Source organism: Falco peregrinus, chromosome 16 (genome assembly GCF_023634155.1).
Source record: "Falco peregrinus isolate bFalPer1 chromosome 16, bFalPer1.pri, whole genome shotgun sequence".
Lineage (NCBI taxonomy): Eukaryota > Metazoa > Chordata > Aves > Falconiformes > Falconidae > Falco > Falco peregrinus.
In genome coordinates, this window is record NC_073736.1 from 5698061 (window position 1) to 5721490 (window position 23430).

General features: G+C 44.8%; 1 protein-coding gene across 4 annotated transcripts in view; it reads left to right on the plus strand.

Moving 5' to 3' along the window:
- Positions 1 to 23188, plus strand: part of SRGAP2 (SLIT-ROBO Rho GTPase activating protein 2) — a 110512-nt gene extending 87324 nt beyond the window's left edge. For 3 of the 4 annotated variants that reach the window (XM_055819654.1, XM_055819655.1, XM_055819656.1), the window contains exons 15-23: positions 760 to 837; positions 2747 to 2881; positions 4247 to 4352; positions 5801 to 6025; positions 9465 to 9544; positions 13771 to 13951; positions 14372 to 14518; positions 16658 to 16985; positions 19543 to 23188. In XM_055819654.1, the coding sequence (XP_055675629.1) occupies positions 760 to 837; positions 2747 to 2881; positions 4247 to 4352; positions 5801 to 6025; positions 9465 to 9544; positions 13771 to 13951; positions 14372 to 14518; positions 16658 to 16985; positions 19543 to 19926 (1664 nt within the window). In that variant the 3' untranslated portion in view covers positions 19927 to 23188. Of the gene's footprint in view, positions 1 to 759; positions 838 to 2746; positions 2882 to 4246; positions 4353 to 5800; positions 6026 to 9464; positions 9545 to 13770; positions 13952 to 14371; positions 14519 to 15755; positions 16332 to 16657; positions 16986 to 19542 lie in introns of those variants that run through there. The other variant, XM_055819657.1, reaches the window with a different exon arrangement.
- The last annotated feature ends 242 nt before the right edge of the window (positions 23189 to 23430 follow it).

A 23430-nucleotide genomic window follows, 5' to 3' on the forward strand; every position in this document is an offset into this window, starting at 1 on the left:
ACGCTACAGATGCATTCAAGAGAGCTTATTAGTTTATAGCCATTATTATAAATAAAGCGAAGACATTGCAATGTTCCTTGTTTCACAAAAAAATAAATAAATTCACAAAATGTGAATGGGAGTTGATTTCCCTATGTGAAGCATATACTTTGTTCGTTAGTTGATTTGTAACGGTTGCTGCTCATCTTACATGTACCAGCAAAAGTGTCACGATGGTAGTATATTGGAACATCTCGCCTGCTTGATAATTGGTTTTAATGATGCTGCTAATGCTTGCTTTTTAGCAGGAATGTCTTAAAGACTATCCTAAAACCCTAGATAGCAGGTCGTGCTGGGGTAATTAAATGCTCCCGTTACAATTGGCTGATTTGCTCTGGGCCTTTGCGGTATTGCTCTTGCAAAATAAACTGCTTCCTTGTGTAGTTAGCTGTATTTTACTTCTGGCTGATATACCACGTCTTTATGACTTTCTCTGGGTTGTAAAATCACTTGGGGATCCTTCAGGGTAAAAGTTAACATGCATGGCTTTTATAACCCAGTTATTCTGTCAGTTTACGAAGAAGGTTTAGAATTTTTTTCTCTGTGTGCTGAGTTCTGTTTTTCCATATTCTATATGTACCTGGACATGTAAGGGAAAGATGGCTTTTAAAACGGCACACTTCTGCTTGTTGTCCGTTTCCTTTCTCATATATGCTGTAGCTGATGAAGGTGCCAGTTTATCTTCCCTTATTGTTACCAGCATCTCTTATTGTCTTACAGGTTTGCAGCATGAAGGAATATTCAGAGTGTCTGGGTCACAAGTTGAAGTGAATGACATAAAAAATGCATTTGAGAGAGGTAAGGAAGATCTATTCCAGTATCTTGGAAATTATTGCCAACTGTATGAGTTTGTTTTTAAGTATTCTGAAATGGCCTGATTTGAATGCAACTTGCTGTATTTTTTCTGTTGATTTTTGCGTTTCCTAAGCAAGCCTGGCCCAAACGCTTCCCTAGTGCTCATTAACCTTGAATATTCAATTGTTTGGCGTTATGGTTTATATCTTGGAGAGTGTATGTATAATAAATAATCTGAATTCAATCTTCTCTCATGTCTGATAGCTTATTGATTATTCGTAACACTAAAGGATACAGAGAATATCATTACTGGGTGTAGCTGCCTGTTCCTACCCTCTCCCCCCGGTTCTTCATGAATAGGCTGGCTGCTAGCAGATGAAATTTTACATTTTCTGTGTTCTTTTGAGGCACAGCTTGGCTACATTTATTCTTAATATCAGCAAGTGAGAGAGTAAATTTCAAGACACTGTTAACTTGACATAGCTTTTAATAGATTTGATTTTCTATGTGAAGAACCATTCCATACAAAGGCAAAGAACGGCTGGGAGCTTCCTGACTCATCAGCTTCTAGCTGGGCTGCTCTCCCTAGCAGAGCAGGTTCAGAAGAGCTTGCTCTTCAGGCGGTCCTTGCAGCCATCTCCGCAGTCTTGCCTGGGTCACTGAAAACAGGGCTTGTGTTAATTCCCTGAATACATCACTCTGAAAGAATATAGCTAGCGTGTTTCTGTGTTTGCTGTTGGAAGAGATGAGGAGTAATTGATAAGGCATAGCAAGTTTCTTTTGCTTGTGGGAGGAGAGAGGTTTAATGAAAAACGTGTGAAACGTGGCATCTAATTTCATCTGTCTTCAACTCCATCTACCTGAGAATTAAAATCCTCAAAGATAGAGGAAGCGGAAATGTGTATCATAGGCCGGAGGTAAGGGCTTGATGTCGGAATCGGACTCCTTTTTTACACAAAGGAAATACCAGTCAGCTTGGGAAAATAGCCAGTTGTTCCAGCATTAACATGCAGAAATAAAAAGGTGACTTTCTTTTTCTTCATCACACTTGTCTCTATAAAGCATATGATATACAGAACTGACAGAGTCAACAATAACGTCTCTGCAGTTTATTACTTCATCCAGAACCCTTGGTGGCAGTTAATATCAAGCGTAATGCTCTGGTTTGTAGTGGCCCATTTATTATCCTGTGTGTTATTAAGGTAATAGGCAAGCTTTGGTAATTTCAGTCACATAATGGATATATATAGCTTCAATTTGAGAATTGCCCCATCATTAAATCTAATTATATCTGATAGGGAGTTTTCCCTAGGGAACAACTCCTTAAGTGGGCATCTTTTCTTTTGTAATACAGACAAACGGTGGCATATTTGCAGTGACAAATTATCTGTCCCAGAAACACCCCACCCCCCGCCATTTCAACATCAGATGTCTGCATCCCGCTGAGCCAAGCGTGCGATGCTCAGTGGTCTCTCGTGTGTCCGCTGAATCCGCCTTTGCTTCAGTTGTGAGCGTGCACAAAGAGCTGCTCCTGGACTCCGGTGATGTTCCCCTCGCTGGTGGATCTGTGAAGTTCACACCCCACCAAAATACCCGGAGCTCAGAGCCTGGAAGTGTTGCTGCTGCTCCGGGAGCCCCACCACCCTCCACGGGCATGAGCCAGGCACTCCGGGGTCGGGCTGTAATCTGCGTGATGGAAAGCTGTGCCAGGTCTCCCGGGATTGCTGTCAGAGGCTTCCCTTCTCCACTGCGATGCACAGGAGAGATCTCTCTACCTCACGCAGTTGGAGTAGGTGGGATTAATTTTGTGCTGCGTAAATCCTTTTATCCAGCTGAGGTGCATCCTTCCAGTCTGATACTTTTCTCCAGTATTCTGATTTTTCTTGCCTGCTTTTTTTTGTTTATCACGAAGGGGAAGATCCATTGGCTGGGGACCAGAATGACCATGACATGGATTCAATAGCAGGAGTTCTGAAGCTTTATTTTCGAGGGTTGGAGCACCCTCTCTTCCCCAAGGATATCTTTCATGATCTGATTGCCTGTGTCAGTAAGTATATGGAGATCCAAAAAGAAATCGGATTAATTTTTCTAATCTCCCACTTTCCTCTCCTCCCCTCCTGCTTATTCCTGACTCAGAAATGAGCTTTTTGTGGTTACTTTGGGCTTGTGTTGCACTGGTATCCTGGTCTCTATTAGCCAGAGTCTGGGCAGTTACCTGCTCACAGCTATCCTTATTCTGGTAACAATTTTTTTATGAATTAGCTCAGAGATACAAGGAGATAGAAATTAATACATTTTAAGGACTGTGTCACGGATTTTTCTGAGACAGTGCTTCCTGACAGGATTCTTTTAAGACAGAATAAACCAAAAACCTCCACTTCTGAAAAAACAATCTTTAAGACCTCTCATCAGAAGGCATCAGGAGCGCACTGTCAGAAGCAGGGACTGCCAGCAGGGTTTCTTGCCCTGTGTGTTTTCCCCAGCTTTGATAGATGCACGCTGCCTGTATGTCTGCTGCCATGCTTCTGCGTGCTCTCTTTAGCTGGCGAGGTATCGGGCATGTACCTTGTAGCCTCATAACCGTGAGGGGCCATCTGTTGCCTCCTGTTAAAGAATATCAATCATGAAGGCGGTCACAGTTGTTTTGTTAACGTTTTTGATGGGTTTTAAAGGTGGCTCTGGTAGGGAGAGGGTTGTGGGGTTTTTGGATGTGAACAACCTCGTTTTAAATGGCCTGACTATTGCCTTGTCCTTCAGAATCGAAGAATGATTCTGTTGTCCAAGCAGTGAAATGGCCTTTGCAGTGGCAGCCTTTGAAGTAAAGCAGAAGATAACTGTTTCTAAAACGGTTTGTGGTTTTCTTCTCCTGATAAATGCATTCACAGAGTTGAATTCACATTATATGAAAAGTAAAATCTGCTTCCAAATAAGTTCTCCCATCTGAGATGATTTATGCTGCCCACTTATTTCTCAGTAGGCTGCAGCACACAGAGCTTTTTGCCTCACCGTTTAACTATGTTAATTTTGCTTTGAGTGTTATACAATTTCTTTTTTAAACACCCACCTTTCGAAGCTAACTTGAATGAGCTATTGTGCCAGAACTACTGAAACAGATGACATCCAGCGCTCCCACGCTAGGAAGGAATTGCAGTGAAGTTTTCATGTGTTCAGGGACTTTCATTGTCAGCGGCTTCGCCAGCAGGTTCTGCAGCCTTTGCATTCCCATGCCGGCCAGTGCCGGAGGATCTGGAAAATGGGCAGACCCTTCTTTCCTCCTCCTGCTGCTCTGTGGCTGCCACCCTTAAGAGTTTGCGCAGGAACTGTCATGGTATGCTGGCTGCATTTGGACTCAGTGGCAAGTTGTGTGGGTACGGTGGGACAGTGACCCTGTGGTGCTCTCTCTTCCTTTCAGCAATGGATAATTTACAAGAGAGGGCACTCCACATCCGCAAGGTGCTTCTGAACCTGCCGAAGACCACCCTGATCGTAATGAGATACCTCTTTGCATTCCTCAATCAGTGAGTATCCTTGAGAGCACCCTGGCCCTGCTGCAGTACTTGGTATAAACCGTGATGAACGACAGAGCCAGCCTTAATGCTGCTGCGTGTGATCTGAGCAGCAGCTCGAGGTACAGATGCTGCAGTAGCTTTGTTTCGTCTGCCTTCCTGGGCTTTTCAACCTTGCTGAAATTCATCCCAATGATACGAATACAATCTTAAAGGAGTTCCGGGAATGACAGTGAATAATGTGCTGGTAATCCAAACAAAAAGCGATATGAAAGAGTCAAACTGGGTTCCACACCAGCAAGGAGCACTAGGTACCGAGTACTGTGAGTGGTAGAGAGTTGAATGTATTTTTTTTTTTTTAAAACACTCCATCTGGCTGGTTCGTTGCATAGCTTGGCAGCAAGGACTCAGTAGCTTCGTGCAGTAACGTGGTCTTGACACCTGAGGTAGCATAAAGGAAAAATGTCCTAACCAGAAGGCTACATATACATTGTCAAAGCCCTTTGAATACCATTTAGGTGAAGGAGAAATAAAACTGTAAGACAATATTTTGACCTCACAAAGACCTGAAGCTTACTGTCTACTTCTGTAAAGCCACAGTTCATCAGCTACTTTTGATTAACATCTTATTCCTTACATTAAAATGAGACAGTGTCAGAATTTGAGGTTTTAGGTAAAGATTTGTATTAAAGTGGAGCAGGACATTTACTAAACCTATCCATATATTCAAGTGGTTATTTCTGTTTGGAAAGCAGAGGGTTTATTTCACAGGTGTCACTGTTGGAGTCAGTGAAATGTGACTTACCAGTCTCAGTAGCTTTTAATCACAAGTAGTGATCTAGAAAACAGGGAGTTTCAAGGGGAATTGTTGTGGAACTTAGTTTTCTGTTGAGTCTTTAATTGGTACCTGAAAGACTTAAATTGTAGGTTTGGGACAAAAATGTAGTGAGCTAAAAATTGTTTTAAAAAATTGTACCATATGGAAACTCTAAGATTCAGATTGGCTGGGAAATCCTGAAGAAGAGTCCCAAACAAGGCCCACTTGAGAAGCTCCTTGGCCTCAGAGAAAGGACATAACACTCTGCTTGATCACAGGCACTTAGGCAGAGGGGACCTGATAAAACTCTGGTATTGAGTGCTGGGCTGCAAGTGGGCTATGAAGAAAAATAATACAGAAGAATTAAAGACAAAGATTAATGTCCTCTCCTTGTAAAGTCAGCACCCAATACTTTTCACGTAGTCTCAAGCTTTGATTCCCTTTGCGATTTCTATTTAATTTCTCTGTAGATGCCATTAGTATCTCATTTTTCACACAGACCCAGAATGTTCACGTCCCAGCTGATCAGCTTTAAACAGCAGGAAGCCCACAGCAAACCTTCCAAGCTCAGCTGTGTGTTCTCGGGCAGATGATGGTGATGGTTTCTGCTGTTAACCCTCCTCCCCACTTCTGTCTCTTGCAGTTTGTCTCAGTTCAGTGAAGAGAACATGATGGATCCCTACAATTTAGCCATCTGCTTTGGGCCAACACTGATGTCTGTGCCTGAAGGTCATGATCAAGTCTCTTGCCAAGCTCATGTCAACGAATTGATCAAAACCATCATCATCCAACATGAGAACATCTTCCCAGGACCAAGGGAGCTGGAAGGTCCAGTCTATAGCAGAGGTGGAAACACAGAGGATTATTGGTATGATACGTACCACTGAGGAGAAAATGAATGGGTGGATATTTATTTACAGATTAGCTTGCTACAGTCATGCGTTCTGCGTTGTCTAATTCTGGATGTAAGCATCTGGCCCAGGCTTTCAGAAATCTGTTTTATGGAAGAGAATGTGGCTCTAGTATCTCTGGAGAGTCATCAACTTAAAAAGTAATAAGCTGGTAGAAAGTAGCTATTCAGTTGTCAAACCTAGCTCACTTATCTTAAAGGGCAAGGTTGTGTAGGGATTTACTTGGATGTTGTATGGTAGCTGCCAAAATCAGTTTTTTCTTCTTCCCTTTTTTTCCCTCCTGCTTTTGCCTTTTCTTTTTCTCTTCTGCTTTTGCCTTTTTCTTTCTTTCTTTCTTTCTTTCTTTTTTTTTTTTCTTCAGATGCAGGGGTCACTTGCAACTGAACCTAGAAAGCTGTGGCATGGTTTAATTTTCAGGGCAGCACTGGTGGTGGGGGAGGGAAGAGGGAGGAATGCAAAATCACCATTTCCATCCAGCTTAAAGCTCAAGAGGCCCGGCCGCGTGTTCAGTCTGAAAGCCACATCTGGAAGCAATTCAGCCAGAGCGGCTCCTGTCATCTGAGGTGGAAGGTTGGGGAGTGGGGGAAGGAAAGTAGGTGTTTTCTTTCCTACTGGCCAAGCTGATCTCTCCCTCTGAGAATGAGGAATGTTAAACTGTGTCTTGCTTCTCCCCCTGCTCCTTCCCTCCTCCAGTGTCCCAAGAATGCAAATGATTATTTTAATATACTAAAATAAGTAAGTTTTGTAACTGATGTCAGCCTGGTGACAGAGCTAGCCTTGCTTCCCCGGCTTGTTTCAGAGTAGCTTTAACCATCAGCTCACTCCCCGTACGTGCGACGAGGAAAGGCTCCTCCACTCTAGCTGCTGTGTGCAGAAGACTTGCCAGAGCCTCTTTTGGAAATTCTGATAATTTTACCCTTCACTTTGATGTCTTTAGCTGATGTTATATGTGAAAGAATTGTAGAGGGGGGGAAAAATAATCTAAGAATGTTTATGACCTTAAAGAAACACATTAACTTTGACAAGAGGTTTTGTCCCATAAGGTGAAGGGAATAAAAATGGGACGTGTTCGGTACGGGTGATACTTCACGTGAGCATGTAGGAGGCAGAATGTCCTGGAAGGTAATACCGATTTTCTGAAGGCGTTTGTTTTTTCTTCATTGCCTTTCCTAACCACCATGACCTGAGACCCTGTTAAGCAGAGGAGGGTAGAAGCAAGCAAGGGAGGCTGCCGAAAGCCAGGAAGAAGCATCTGGTTCCCATTCAAGCCTTCTCATAGCCCTGGTATTTAGATAGTTGTTAGGTTTTGCCCATAGGGCTCCTTGCTGCAAAGCGTGCAAGCGGCAGAGTGAACCGCTGTAGGTGTGGGGGGGGCTGTAGGTGTGTGGGGGGCTGTAGGTGTTGCCCATAGGGCTCCTCGCCGCGAAGCATGCAAGCGGCAGAGCGAACCCTTGTACTTCAGCTGATCCATCGGGGAGCGGAGCCTGCGATGCTGGCCATCTCCCGGTGCCGCTCCACTGGGCTGAGCCGTCGTGGTGCCGGGGAACTCGCAGACGGTGCTTTGGCGTGGAGGCTGCCCGGGCTCAGCGCCATGGCTCGTGTGCTCTGCGCCTCGTGCCTGCGCTCTCGCTGCGAGCCGGCAGCTGCCGAGGAGCTTTGAAACAGCTTGCCTGGGGCAGGGGAGGGTAGGGCAGGGTTCAGAGTTTATGACAAATCCAGGTCTGTGCTGCAGGCGTCTTTGAAATACTGCCTTTGAGTCAAGCCTGGGACTGTGCTGCGTCTGTCTGGCTGAGACTGCACGAGGACAGCGTGGGGAGGGTCCAGGAGCCCTGCATACGGCAAGTGAAACCAGCGGAATCGCAGGGAAGGAGATAGCTTATGGATGCTCGGCTTGCACGGCATTCCGCTGGTGGTACACGCTGCTGGCACTTTCGGGGCCCTTGGGGTGAAACTCAGCAGTCTGGCACTTCCCACTGCAGCATCCCGGGGCTCACGCAACAGAGACACTGAGCCTGCAGCAAGGACATGTTTTTTTGGTGGAAAGTGCTGTTGGATAGGAAGAAACACGTGGTCTTTGTGCAGTATTTGGATCTTTAGCGTTGGCTGTATGCGACATTACTTCACAGTCTGTGTGAAACTTTAGCCCTCAATGCTGTGTTTCTCTCGGGACCTCCGTTTGGCTTCAGATTCTTCTGTAAACTTTATTAAGTAGCATAAAGGTGCTTGCAAAGGACGGGAAAGGTTGATTCCTGAGGTACTGACTCAGAAGATGGTAGGGCAGCTTCGTGTCATGCGGATTAAGCATAATGAGACACCAGAATGATTCAAACACTTTACCCCTTCCCCTTTTTTTCTCTCCGTTCAAAGATTATGGGAGGTGGGCGACCAAAGGGAGAGCCCTGCACGTCCATGATCACTTACTTTAACCGTTGCAAGGCCAAAGCAAGGGATGAAGTTAGCACTGTGTGGAGAGAATTAAAAATCCCCTTTTAACGAGCTACAGCGTAAGAGTGCAGCAAATGCGGTTCTGTCTTTAGCAACAGCGTCTGGTAAGATGAGGAGCAAGCACTTTTTTTTTTCACTTTTTTTTTTTTTTTCTCTCCTAAGTCAAGCAGGCAGGGCAGGCAGGCAGCGCTGCCAGCTGGCAGCGGGTCTGGGGAGCTGCTCGGGAGAGGCAATGGATCCTCTTCCAGTTTCCTTTCTGCTCCTGTCCTGAGGGAACTGCTCATGTAGCTTCTTATAAAAACATAACCTTTGGTTGCCACTTGTTGTCTATTGATGCTTTCAAAGCTTTTCTTCATGGAAAACATAAACGAGAACTCTTGGTGGTTTAGGTGTTCTGTAAATAAAGATTCCAGGTAATTAATCTGGCTATGGGAGTTGTTCAGTGGAATGAATGATAAAAGGGAAGGAGGGAGATGACAAACTCAGACCTGGAAATATCATTATGAATTGAGAAATAATTTCCCCTAGGAAGTAGGAAGTGGCAGCTATCTCATCAGACATCTAATGAGCTAATTAGAGCAATGGAGAATACAGCTGAGGCAATAATTCTGGCATGGCGGAGAGGAGCTAGACCCAACATGCCACTGCTGTCTTGACTTCTCAGCATCTCCAGATGTCCAGGTTCTAACACCTGGAGTTGGACCTTTTTGTTAGCATACAAGAAGGTTAAAGAAAATGTTCGGTTTGCTTGATCAAATAAGAACTTAGCTTGATTTCTAGACACAGCGACTTCAGTATGTGCAAATACATCCGCAAAGTGTCTGTCACAGCGGAACCTGGGTATTGACTTCCGATATGGATGTTCCTAGTTAAGTTATCTTTGATTGTTGTAAATGAGGAAACTCAACTTCTGCTGATGTAAAGCACCGTTTCTGTTTCCTTCTGTTGTAGTGAAAGTCCTCATGGAGAGAGAGCCTCGACAGAAGACTCTGTTCAGGACGTTACGGCTGAACACCACACCAGTGATGATGGTATGCAAAATCTATGAACTCCTTGGTTAACGGCTGCAGCCTGCTTGGGGGGGAGGCAGAGAAGGCCGTGCCTTGCAATTTAAGTTCAACGTTGGATCCAAAGTGGAGTTTAAATCTGAATAGTCACTTTAAACATCACATATAGCATTTGATGCCAAAAAAAGTAAAAATGTACAGGCTTGACAGGGACCTTCAGAAGTTACCTGACTATTTTTAAAACATCCCTTCTTTTCGGGAGTATCTCATCTTTGCAGCAGGCCTGGGCACACTCCACACTTGCATGACTGAGCTCATCTGTACCCGAGAAGGATCTTAGAGTTGGAAGTCATGGGGGAAGCGTAGAGCCAAAGGCTGGATATGTTTCAGCATGCACTCCCACTCCCCTCCACATGTGCCAGGCATTTCCCCTGTTGGTAGCTTTGGCAAGGGAATTGGGAGTGGTTTAAGCCCCAGTGGTTCTGCTTTAAGGAAGCAAGGAAAACAAAATCAAAACCAATTCCTCTTCCAATGAGAGCCAGGTTTTAGGGCAGAGGGTCCTGGTGGCCTCTTAGTTATAATTTTTGGCTCTCCTTGAGGAAACTGTTACATTTCTTGTCTGATCCGTGAAAAGGGGTGCCAACGCTGAGAATCTCACAATATTTCCTAAGCAAAAGGTGACACTGCAGTCTTTGAGTGTCTGTCGTTGATACTTCCAAAGCCTCCCCCTGTGATGGGGGGAACAGCTGCATGTGAGCCCCATCCACAGCAGAGGGAATAAGATCCCCAAATCTACTGACCAGCAGGTAAAGCAGACTGACCGCAGCAGGACACAGTATGGTTTTGTTCTTGGGTTTTGGCCCCGTGCAGTTGTCTTAAGTAGGTGCTGCAATGGTTTTATTTGTGATGGCCTCAGTTGTAAAGGTGGGAAGAAGGTAGCATTCCTTAGAATTAGGTGACATCCTTTTTTGAGCTGGTTCTTCAGGAATTTGCTCAATAGCCCTGCCACGTGCTCCTGTGCTGCTTTTTGCTCTTGGCTCCAGCAGTTGCCTCACTAACCTTTCCCATGGCATTGCCGGCTCCTGCTGGCTTCATGGCTCAATGATCTTAAAGGTTTTTTTCAGCCTAAACGGTTCCATGGTGTTCACACCCCAGTAACAAAGTAGACCATGTTGAGCACTGCTGGAAACACTGGAAAATCCGTTCTCCCTCACAAGGTCAAGCACTGCCACCCTGACTCCTTACCAAGGTTTGTTGGGGGGAAACACAAAGCCTACAGGAATGAAACACGAGTTTGCCGTCTTGAACCGTGTGTTCTTTCTGAAAAAGTGTTAGCTTCTTAAAAATGCATGAAGACATGTCCTTTTTGAGATTGCTCCTTCTTTAGGTACAGTTTCATTTGCTGTGATGAAGGAAAGGCTAACTTCTCCTGCATCTGTAAAGCCTGGGACTAAAGCCTGCAGAGCGATACACAGTGGTGTGTACTTGCACTGATTTCGTATGGGGTTTTTAGATCCCTTGTGTGGCTGAGAGGGTACAATGGTGAGAAAATGAGCAGTTAAAAGATTAGAGAAGGACACTGTCTTGCAGCCTCTGGAACTAGATTGCGTGGGGCCCCTGAGCAAGGTAAAATTTGGAGGCGTTTTGGATGGAGTTCTGCAACCTACATGGAATATTCCATAGGAAGCATTTGGGAGGGAGTGTTTGGCAGCAAAGCAGAGGAGGGAGCTGGGCCTCTATCTCTTTGAAGGAGCAACAAGTTCTGGTTAACTGAGTCTCGCGTCCTTCTAATTGAGCTTTGCAGTGTCACACCTCAGGCGTGCTTGTCAGAAGGGCAGCGTACATCTCTGACTCAGTGGGACGGGAGATCATAGGGTTTTCGCACTCCTTCAGTCTTTAGATGTGAGCAAGCACTTGCTCCTGTAGCTCTTCCGTGAGGCTGGCACTTAGTCCTCCCAAAATAAAGCTGTCATCCCAGCCGCCTTCCCTGAAGGGAGGGATTGGTTTGGGGATGGGGGGAGAGGTCGTGTTTTGCAGAGCATCCGTGCTGTTCAGCCAGCCTCGCTGGACAAGCGAGTGGACTCTGCGGTTTGAGACAGGTGTAGGAGGTCAGAAATGCTGATAGACAAGCAGGTCGTATGTTTGTTAAATTATGTGTATGAGTGAAAAGATTTTAAACTGCCGCTTTCCTGCACAGGCTGTCAGACTGGCAAGGGTGATTGTTTGGCTTAGCCTTATAGCTCTTTATTCACACAGCTTTCTTCTCCGAGCATAAGTGTAAGTAGGAAAAAGCTACTGGAAATTAGAGTCTAAAATCACTTCTCTGGACGAAAGCCAGAGTCCTAAAAAGCAAATTGGAAACATAAGAAACCTGAGTGCCGCACTCATCTGGAACAATAAACACTTCTTAATGAAACAGATGGAATTTACAAAACCACACTCCCATCCCCTTCGTAAATGGAGGGGGACACCAAAAACAGCATTATCGGTTTTCTAGTGTTATGAAGAAGCTGGCTCCGGAGGCAAAACAAGCAAGGGGAAAGAAGGAGCCAAAACCAGATAACCATGTGCTTTGGGGAGTCTGGGCAAGGCAGCTATCAAGCTGCAAACATGGGCCAGGCTTTTCTCACCCTTGCAAATCACTCGCTGGTTGCTGAGGGCTGATAACGGGATTCGCGTGAGGCCGGCCACGGGCTTACCTGAAACGTGGGATCTGAAGAGTCCTGAGCTGTCTGGTTTAGTAATGGAGAAACTAATGGTTAGAGGTCAGTCTAGTAGATCCTGTTGCTAATTGCCCTCAGCACTTGGTCACTTTGTGCTTTGTAACTACCGATGCTGACGGGGCCCTTTGAGTGATGTTTCTGCCCTGCTCCCCCGGACCAGCTGAGGAGCCGGTGGCACTGCAGCATCACCTCACTCGGAGGGATGTACGCTCTGCGTTCCCCAGCCCAGCTGCTACTTTGCCTGCCTGTGGGCAGCCTTGGAGACCTAATTCTTGAGGAGACCTAATGCTCTCCCAAGGAACAATGGTAAAAGCTGTGGCTCATCTTTGGCCTTCCAGTCCTTTTTGGCTGGCTCTTGTGCTGTAGAAGCTTGCTGCGATGCAGAGGAGATCTCTGTATGGAATGGCCTATCTTTCCTTGTCCAGGAAGAGGAACTACATATTTCTTTCTCCAGGAAAGAACGCGATTTTCATGGACAGCTTGGCTGTGTTAAAGCTCCTTTAAAGTAATTAGAGGCTGAAGTCCACCGGGGCTGTGTGGTTGAGCTCCTCTCCGTTCCCCTGATTCCTGCCTAGAATTGGGAGCTGGCTTAATATATATTTAGACTCAACCAATACCAGATTTTTCTAAGTCTTAAAAATAATCCACATGAATTTCATATTGATTTTTCTGAGCGTCTGAATGCCCATAATTGTCCCCCTGTATAATATCAGAGTGCTACAGGGACCCAGCTTAGCGGCCGGCTGCAGACACAGCATGGCGGTGGTTCTTCTGTGAGCTGTTCAGGTCGGAGCAGTGGGATGGGGGGCGATGTGAGCTCGGAGCGCAGTGCCGCCGTGCTCAGCATGCACGGTGCAGCCCAGGGGAGCAGCTTGCTCTCCTCATCACTGCGCAAACCGCAGCGGTGGAGGCATTGAATGTTTTTGTTTGCTTCCATGACAGTTCGATGAATAGCGTGGCCTCCCGCGGTGCCAGAATCCGGTCTCCTGGGTCAGGTGAACCTCGCAGGCAGCAGAAGTTTCCTTCTGAATAGGTGCTTTATTTCTGAAGCAGCTTGGACTCTGAGGATGTTTTCCGCCCTTAAATGCTAATAACAGCTCTACCTGCCCAGGAGGTTTAGTTTAGCTGCCTTTAAGAAAGCGTACCGTAGGCAGATTTTTGTCTGGAACGTACCCGATTGCTACCTAGCTTTGAATTTTTTTTTTATTTATTTTAATGAGAGACTAATTTTGCTGTTGCCACATCCATCTTTGTACACTCAAATTGATGTAAGTGGGTTTATTGCGTGGAAAATGTGAATGTGTCCACCACGTAGATATTAGGTAAATGCTGAAATTGCAACGTCCTCATATTATAGGGGTTCCCCTCTGAATCTTTCTGCTTCAACCCTCTGCTGCCTTAACAAGCAACACTTTATCCTCTTCCATGCTCTTGTCATACACTGGTTTATGTTAGGTTTAAACTGTCGAATACTTACCTGAGCCCAAGTGTTTAGTGAATTATTGTTTATTCCCTTCTATCTCCTAGAGTGTGAGCCCATAGAAGCAATAGCGAAGTTCGACTACATTGGCAGGACTGCACGAGAGCTGTCCTTTAAAAAAGGAGCTTCTCTCTTACTCTATCAGCGGGCCTCAGATGACTGGTGGGAGGGACGCCACAATGGAATTGACGGCCTTATTCCTCATCAGTATATCGTCGTTCAAGACACGTATGTTATACTTTAAGCCCATCTGCAAGATGGGCTTGCTTAAAACTCAGGTGTGGAATGGAGTGTTTGTGTCAAGATGTTGACACCAGGTGGGGAGAGTTCGTCCTCCCACTGTCCCTGCAAGAAGGGAGTCCTCTTGAAATAAGCAGAGCGCAGAGGTGTAGGTGTCCACGCGTGTGGAGACGTGACACAAAAATTGTTCTGGTGCTGCCAGCCTGTTAAAAGATGCAGAGCTGGGATCTCCAGGTCGCTCACAGAAATCAGGCTCTCTCCTTTGAAAGATACGTAAAGATTCCAAAGAGAAAGGTGCTAGCACAGTGCTGTTGTCCTGTGTGTATATTTACTTACGCAGCGCTGTATTTGAAATTCAGTGCTGCTGGTCCTGTTTTGGTTGTGATTTCCTTCCCTCCTCCTTCCTAGTGAGGATGGTATCTCTGAAAGATCCAGTCCGAAGTCTGAAATAGAAATAAATTCTGAGCCACCGGAAGAAAAAGTGACTGCTAGAGCTGGTGCCAGTTGCCCAAGTGGGGGTCACGTCGCAGATATTTACCTTGCAAACATCAACAAGTAAGAACAGCCTTGCGTTATTTTACTTAACTGTAAGGATCTTGGTGACGAGTCCAGTAGAATACTTCTTTCCCTGAAAAAGATGAACTAATGAGCACTGCCACCATTTTTTCTCTGCTTCCCCCTCTTAAAACTTGCTCATATTTGGCTGTTTCTCTCTCTCTCTCTCTTTCTCTATCTCTCTGCCACCAGTGTGGCCAATGCTCATTTAAAACCCCACTGGCTTCTTTTCCCTATCCCCAAGGTGCCATCTGTTCCCATTTTCCCAAATATGTCCTATTTTATAAGCTAAGCACACAGAGAAAGGGAGGGGAATAGCAGAATGAGTTCTTGTAATCGTGTGTTCATATTCGTTGTTATGTTCTGTGATTTGTTATGTCTCGTTAAATTTAACATGTTTTGTTTTATGGGGTAGGGGACAATTCCTTCAGAAACTAGTGTCACTTTTTGTGCTAAATGACATACCTTGAGTCCCACCATCTGGCACTGCCTGTAACATTCTTCCGTTTCTCCAGCACTTCTCACCTTAGGTTACTAACCATATGTTTGCAAGTGAAACAACCCACCTCCCTGTTGCTCTAACTTTACCTCCTCAATAAGAAACTGTTACTTTAGCCAATGCTCAACATAGTAAAAAACCTGCAAAATTAAGCTAGTAATAGACTAAATTTCTTGATCTGTTATTAATGATTTTAGAGCAGGCTTATCCCCTGTATCTTTCTCATTATTTCCTTAGTATTAAAAACCCCCACCTCTCCCTATTGTGCAGTGAAGGTGTTAATAATGATAAGTACAGTTTTGTGGGGGTGGATATTTTTAACCTTCAGTTAATTTAACAGCATGTAGCCTGTAAAGGCATTAACAGAAATGCATCCTTTTTAAAGGTTTGGACCTGCTAATGTCCTACACAGAGCCTGGCCCTTAGTTTAGGGGAGTTGGCAGAGCTCCACTGATAACATAGCTTCATTAGGTAATCTGCATCAGCTTGGGATCTGGGCTTTCTTTTATGATATTTATTGTCTGAGCCATTGAAGTATGCCATTCTGTCAGTTACGGAAAGATTTGTATAATGAACAGACCTGTGTTGGAGCTGCACCATCTGCTGGTTTTGGTAGCGTTGTATGTAGTGTTTTTAAGAAGCCTGGGTAATGTCCCCTCCAGGTTTTTTCTCCCTTTACTAGGGAAACTGATATTTAGCAATAGTAGCATAAGACTCATTTTGTTGTTTTTTCTTTAGGAATGAATCTTCTGACCTATGTGTGAACAGACTTGGGCAAAATTAAATCAGATGGTTTCGCAATGACAGTTGTGCCACCCACTGAATTATTATTTGGATGCCAAAATCCTACTGGAGTTAACACTTTCTTGCAGTTATTCATGGGGCTGGTGCTATATATAAATGGATCCTTCCCTGTATAATGGATGCCAAGCTTCAGACCTATGGCATAAAGTATTCTGCTGCATTGGCCTTCATATGATTTGAGTGGAATCGTGCTGTCAGTCTGCATGGTGCTGGGGTGGAAACTAAATTGTTTGGACCAGCTTATCCATTTGACATCATCTTTTGGTATATCTGTAGCCCTACGTAGATAATGCCATGTGGTCCTGCTAAGGCAATGAAAAAGAAACATCTATTACCACCAGCAAATATTGGAAATGATCATTAACCCCAACCTATGGGGCTCTTTGCTTGCCAATCTCTGAAAATAATAACTTGATGCCTTGGGCCAGGAGCTTAGTAGACTTATACTGTGTCCTCCAGTCAAAAATTGTAGCTCTGCTCTTCTAATATAATAAAAACACATCATCAAAACCTGTTGATGGCACAGAGGGTTTTTTTTGTTCAAGTATAAATTCTTTTCCTCTTGACCAAGTTAATTACATTCCATCCAAGTTTTCTGTTTTTGCTATGAATGTGCGCAGCTGCCAGGAACTCAGTCTTCTTGTTAGAAGTGTTAATCTGGAATGATTTATAATTCTACTGTTTCACCACGACTCCTAAAATCCTGGGTGTTTTTGTAATCCGGGTATCTTTGTCTCTTCCCATTGTCCTCTGTGTTGTTTTGGGGGGATGTCTTCAAATTACAGCTCGTTATGTGTACCTGCTTGTATTGACTTGTTTTGCTTTTGTGACTGAAGGCAAAGAAAGAAACCAGAGTCAGGCAGCATCAGAAGAGCCTTCCGTCAAAGTGACAGCCATGGACTAGGTAGTTCAATGGCAGAACCAGCCTCCCCAGGAGCCATAGCCGGTTCCAGACCCTCATCTCAGCCCATTATGAGCCAAAGTCTTCCCAAGGAGGTTCCAGATAAATGCTCCATCAGTGGCCACGGCAGCCTCAATTCTATCAGCCGACACTCGTCTCTGAAGAACAGGATAGACAGCCCGCAGATCCGGAAAACTGTGACAGCAGGGAGGTCCAAGAGCTTCAACAACCATCGGCCCATGGACCCTGAAGTTATTGCACAGGTAAGTTGGAGTGGTTTGCTTTGGAAACTCTAGCGGATGCTGGATACAATGAGGTGTTTTAATGCAAAGTCTGATGTCATCTCGTACCCCTTCCCTTCTCTCGATGCGGTATTAACTTACTGCACAGCTTGAGTTTCGTCTTCCAGCCTCACTGCGTGTAAGTCACCGAGACGGCTTTCAGGAGCGAAGATAAACAGTCAGGTCCTTCCTCCATAAAGACTTGACCCAGTTCGTTATCCAGAACTTAGTTTCAACAATAAAAACGTCCATTTCAAAAGGTTACACAGATTCCAAAGCTGTCGGCAAAAAAATTAAACAATCATAACTTCAAGACGTGAGCAAAGTCAAGTATTTAGTGTCAATTTAACATTCTCCTGTCAGTTGTGCAGACTTGCCTGTGGTTAGACATTGGAAGCATATGGAGTAGTACAGTCAAAAGAAAAGCAGGCTGCCGAGTTGTACTCACAGCGGTATCTTCGTGTGCTCCCAGGGTCCGGGATGTGATGAGAAACCAACTTTGGTCACGATACTGCTCGTTTTCATTACTTCCTTAGACAAGTGCCTTGAAATGAGGGCAGGCTCCGATGTGGATGTTAAAGCTGTGCTTTAACTTTGCAAAGAGCTCTGCTTTGGGGACTGGCTCTGCACGCTGACCAGGCAACAAGGAAAGAGTCTTTGTGGATTCCTGCTGTGCAGCTCCAAGGCCAAGGTGGTTCTTGGTATTTTTCTTAGTCTTTGCTAGTTTTGAGGCAGGCAAGTTTGAATGGAGATTGTTTGTGCCTGTTCTCTGCATCTCCATTCCCAGGGATCTGTCCCGTCCTGGATCTGTCCCATCCCCGTGTCCGGGACTACACGCTGCCAGAGCAGTGACTGCTGTTAACACAAAACGCGCGTGGTGCCTCCGCATCCCTGCATCTGTGGTTTCACCCGTAGAACAGAAAACAGTTGGAAGTTGGGCTTTGACTCAGACAAGTGACAGCTACTAACGGGGTGAACGATGTGAATGTTACCCATTTCCCTCTCCTATGAAGGATCTTTTATCCCCTTCTCCCCCTCCAAGCGGTTCGTGCCTGCACATGTATGTTGCCTATACCAGCTGTTTGCAGGACGCATGGCAAGGAATGCTTGGGGCTCCGATTACAAAGCCAGCCCTGGGAGACCTGACTTCTCTGCCTGGTGCAGGAGTCTGTAGGTTTCTAAGAAGCTAGGGGAAGAGAGGTGAAAATTAAACATAATTTTTATTGACAAAACAGAAATGCCAAGTAATAAATAGGCCTAAATAAAAATCTGGTAAGTTTTCTGGTGGAAAGCTGTATTTTGCCATTACAAATATCTTTAGCCCGTTTGTTACAGTGGAATTGTAATATGTGGTTCTTGTTGTCTCCATATTTCATTGTCCTTCCAAAGCTTCGGTTGACATAAATCAGTTTCTTTCTTTTTTCAATTAAGCTCCAACTAAAGTTGTTCTGTCTCCTCTTCCTGCCAGAATGTTAACTCCGTTGTTTTCACTGGAGAAGAGTCTGGGGAGAAAAAGAAAAAGGGGAGGGAGGTGTGGAAAAAAGTGTTAAATCAGGGTTTCTCTTTGCCCTGTCGAATCTGTTCAAACACCATCTAATAACCACGGTGCATTTTATGTCTTTTCCGAACTTCCTAAGTAAATCTGCCTGGCCTCCAGATAGACGGGGGGTGTCAGATTACTGTCTCTGGTTCCTTCCACCATCCCTTCACTGATTTACCTTCCCCACCCCTGCAAAACCTCTAAGGAAGCTGAAAAGCTGCAGCCAAAGCATGAGTCACCGAACGGCTGAGCTCCTCTGTTCTCTGGTGAACGGGGCGCACCAGTGGGCTCCGCGGTGCGGGCTGCGGCCGAGAACAGAAAAAGCCACGTTGGTATCTCGAACGTTCTTTGTTAACAACTGTAATATTTTAGAAGAGGAAGGAGAAGTGCCACCTTGAATTTCTATCCCCGTTTCTGGTATCCTCCGTGTTTTCTGAAATGCTAAAATTTTGCGTCCTGTGTAATACCTTTCTGGGAAGGGAAGACAGCTGGGCCAGCAGGAAAACCCGTGAGGCAGCAAGAACACGCAAGGATTTCGCCATTGGTGTGTGGCCCATCAGCCATTGTCAAAATCATCAATTCTTTCTTCGAGAATTTACTCTCCTGAATCTCACGTGTGAAATAAAGTACAAGAAGCGATGCTAATGCTTTGAATCGTGTGCTGTTCTGTTTGTTGCTGCACTTTGGGATTGTACTCGTCTTTGAAGTCCAAGCAGCGTCAGGACCAATAAAGGACCGGATTAGCATCGAGAAAGTGCTAGTAATGATTCTGATCCCTGTCGATGGAAAATATTACTGCGTATTGGCTTTAGCATGTAACGCTGTGGAGTTTGGCGTGGGTTTCGCTTTGACGCCTAAAGGTCCTTGACCTGCCAGTGGATTTGAGCGTTGGTGTTTACAGGCTGAAAACAAAGACGTCGTTCTCAAAGGCTGGCTTTTATCTCTGTGTTTTTGTGTCGGGGTTCTGTTATTCACTCAGTTTCTCTTTTGTGTTTGCAGGATATTGAAGCTACTATGAACTCTGCCCTGAACGAGCTGCGGGAGCTGGAAAGGCAAAGCAGCGTAAAGCACACGCCAGATGTTGTCCTCGACACCCTGGAGCCTTTGAAAACGTCTCCGGTGGTGGCCCCCACCTCAGAACCTTCCAGCCCTCTGCACACTCAGATCCTCAAGGACACTGAACCAGCTTTCCAGCGCAGCGCTAGCACAGCCGGCGACATACCGTGCACCTTCAGGCCGGTGAAGTCGGTCAAAATGGCCACCCAGGTGAAACCTCCGGCGACGCGGCCGAAGCCGACAGTTTTCCCCAAAACAACCACCACGAGCCCTGGCGTTGCCTCCTCTGCATCTCAGCAGCCCACTGACAAGTCCTGTACTGTCTGATAAACTTGGTGCTGCTCTGTGGATACAGCTGTATTGTTTCAGATGAAGAGAACTCTGCTAAAGACATGAAAATTCCTATTTAACTAATTTTTGGACTTCTCCTGAAGGTTAGTTGCGAACTGCTACTTAACTGCTGGGAGCGCTTCCTGGGAGTGAACTGAGTGGTAACAACCTCGTCCCATGTCCCCGCGTCAGTGATGTTCGTAAGGCAAAACAGTTCATGCCACGCTTAGGAAATCCAGTATTGGGTCACTGTGAAGCTGAGGAGGAAAACACACAAAAAGCGATGAATTGGATCTTGGTTTCTAGCTGATGCCTTGTTCAAGTGTTCGGCCGCTGAAAGAAATACTCAGCGGCATCATGTTTTTGAATACTGGTGTAGTGACTTATATATTCTGTGTTTCATTTATCACAGGGAAACAATAGGATAGATTTTAGTCTATTGCATGTTTTGGTGCCACTGGTTACGTGGAGCTTGGACATGCCTGTTTCTTGTGCATTATTATTATTATTATTATTATTACGTCGCCCGCTGGTGCCACGGTGGTTAAGGGTCTGTCTCAACTTCCATCACATCCTCTGGTTTTGTTTGTTTGCTCCCCCATTCCTCCCCCCCAGGGCCAAAGCTGTTGGCCATCCAACCTCATGCTTTAGTCGACACTTGTCATGGAAAATAGTTTACTCTGGAACACTCTTAGATTTTGTGGAGTTATACGTAATATGTGTCTGTGCAAATATAAACAAACATGTTCCTAAGGTTTAGGAGCATAAGAAAGAGCCCAGTTGTTGCTTATGGACAATCTAGCTGTTTTTCCCCTTTGCTCTCCCATATTTAAAAACAGCTTTATTGTTTTTCAGTGTAATTTTCAGCCCCATAGGCTGTGATGTGGTGTGTGGTCTCGGGAGACTGAATGTAAAAAAAGCAAGTTAACTTTTGAAAACTAAGTGTACTCTGACGGGAGTTCATTTACTAACGCACACATTCTTGTTTTGGTCACATATCAAGATGGATCCTTACCAAAATCCCAGTTACAAGCACTGTAAAAACTTCAGTCGGAAGTTCTCAAGCTTTGTATCTGCTCCCTTTTTCTGGTTGCAAATGCTTCGGGCAGTGGTTGTGACCGCTGTGACCTGCTTTAGGGATCTCCGCTCTTATAGAGCGGCGTAGGAGCCGCTGCTGGGGACGGTGATGTGGCAGCATGCAGCTTCTGGAGTGGCTTCCCGACGTGTTCCTTGGTAGACTGGCATGCCTCCGTAGGACTCCGCAGCCATGTGAATGAATTCTAAGTATTTGTATTTATATGGTAGGCAGCAAATGCTTCAGCCGCTAGCAGGCTGCATGAACTCTTTTGTACTCTACTCGGAATTTTCCACAATGCTAACGTTTATTTAATTTTAAAAAAAAGAAAAATTAGGGAAAAAAAAAAACCCAACAAAACAAAAAAAGGCGTGTGCCGCTTTACAACGGTAAAGAAGATCTCGCAGTCCTGCAAGAGAGGAGACTCTGGCTGACCTTCAGTTCACCTGGTTCCCCAACTTTTCTGGGATTTAAAAAAAGCTGCACATCTTAAGTTTTCATCAAATTCAGGCAAGGACAAGAAAAGAAAAGTCATTTTTCTCTCCCATTTAGCTGAGTTTCTTTTAAATTTGTGGGTTTCTCACACTTAGCTTCCTTGTGACTGCCATGTTGTTTTAATTGGCGCTTAGTAATTAAAAAAGAAGAAAGAAAACTTACGTTTCTAAGAACAGTTTGAGATGTACTTTTCTGATTCATTTAGGATGTTACTCGAAGAAAGGAACAGGGCTTTATGGTGTCCCTGTCCATCCCCACACACCCCCCGTCTCTACAGAAGTAAAATATCCATATTGATGATGGTTTTTAGAAACGCCAACTTTCTCTGTGTCCTAAATTGAGCACATATGAAAACTGGGGAACATGGGAAAGCTTTTGGTGAGAACGCTCTTTATTATTCACTTCTCCTTAGCTGATCTGTAGCAGCAGTTCCCCTTGGGAAGCGCCGCGGTACGTGTGTGACTGTCACTGGACCTTACCCTGTTCCTCGCGCAGGGGAAGATCCCCAACAGTGCGACCAGCGACCTTCGTTCTCAGGTTCTGATGGACTTCTGCCACCAAGGAATCACTTGTTCTTTTGGGGAAAAACAGAATTAAACTTGTAATTTTTTGCTCAGGCAGAACTTTCTGGCATTTACTTTTAAGTAGGGAGTTTTTTGGTTTTATTTTCTTTTTTGGTCGTGAAAGACCAAAGCTAATCTGTGTCAGGAGCAGGATCTCTGTAAATTTACTTCCGACTCATTTGTAATGCCTTATTTTCTTTATATTTTTATGCCTAGCATTCATGTTTCTAAGAATAAGTGTCCAGCCACGCACAGCACATTTGGAAGAGATGCTCTTTTCTATCTTCGAGGTCTGAAGTATGAATGGAAATTAAGAGATTTTAAAAAAAAAAAAGATTAAAAAAAAAAAAAAAGACTTCAGGTTACTGTAACAGCAACTGTCTGTATATGAATTACTGTGCTTATCTCTAGCATCCACAGCTCTGGGACAATCCTACTGTCAAGGGGAATATGCTTAGCAGGATAACCTGTATATCGAGCAACTCAACTGGAATTTTGGTGTGCACTGTGATTGACACTTACACTTACAGCAAGCAATATGGCAGGCTGAAGATCGTCCTTCCTCTTCCACCTGCTCTGGGTCTGGCCAGCCAGCAGAAAATTCACGCACACGCGCGCGCACACACACAAACACACACGTGGGAGAGCAGAAAAAGCGGGGGGGGGGGGGGGAACTTTTAGCTTCTGTGCTTCACTCTGTGAACACACAAGGCTGAGAGAACATTTGCCACAAGTGTTTTATGACCAGTCGCTGCAGGAGAGGTGGGAAAGAGTAACTGGAAATGCTGGCACTGCTCCCTGCAAAACCAGCGGGCAGCTTGTAGGAGAGGGCGACGCAGGGTGGACAAGGACGACACGGTGGTTTGCTTGGGGAGGTATCAATGTTACTTCATATCTTCATATTCCGAAGAAATATTAGCTCTTCCATGGAAATTCTCTTTCATGACTTTTATGTAATGTTTGTGTCAAATATAAAGACAAGAAGTGTTTGATAACTGGAATAACGTTATGTCTGTTTGATAGTGCTTTGTATGAACAAAGAGTTCTTGTTCATCAGATGTTGGATTGAAATAATCCAAACCAAAACTTTTAAAATAAAATTACGATTTTAGGTGATCAATCTTAATAGTTTTTGAAGCTCTAACCTTTTATGTTTTATTTCCCTAGTTGGGAATTGAGCAGTGTGCTTTAACGATCGCGAAATTTCTGCCTCTCCGAGGTAATCCAAAGGCTCGCAGTTTATAAATTGTAAATTTGTTCTTCATGTCAAAGCAGTGGAACATGAGCAAACTCTCTCTATCTGTACTGGATATTTTGTTTCAGTGAAAATGATTAATTAGAGTACACTGTGACAGCAGGAAAAAAAAT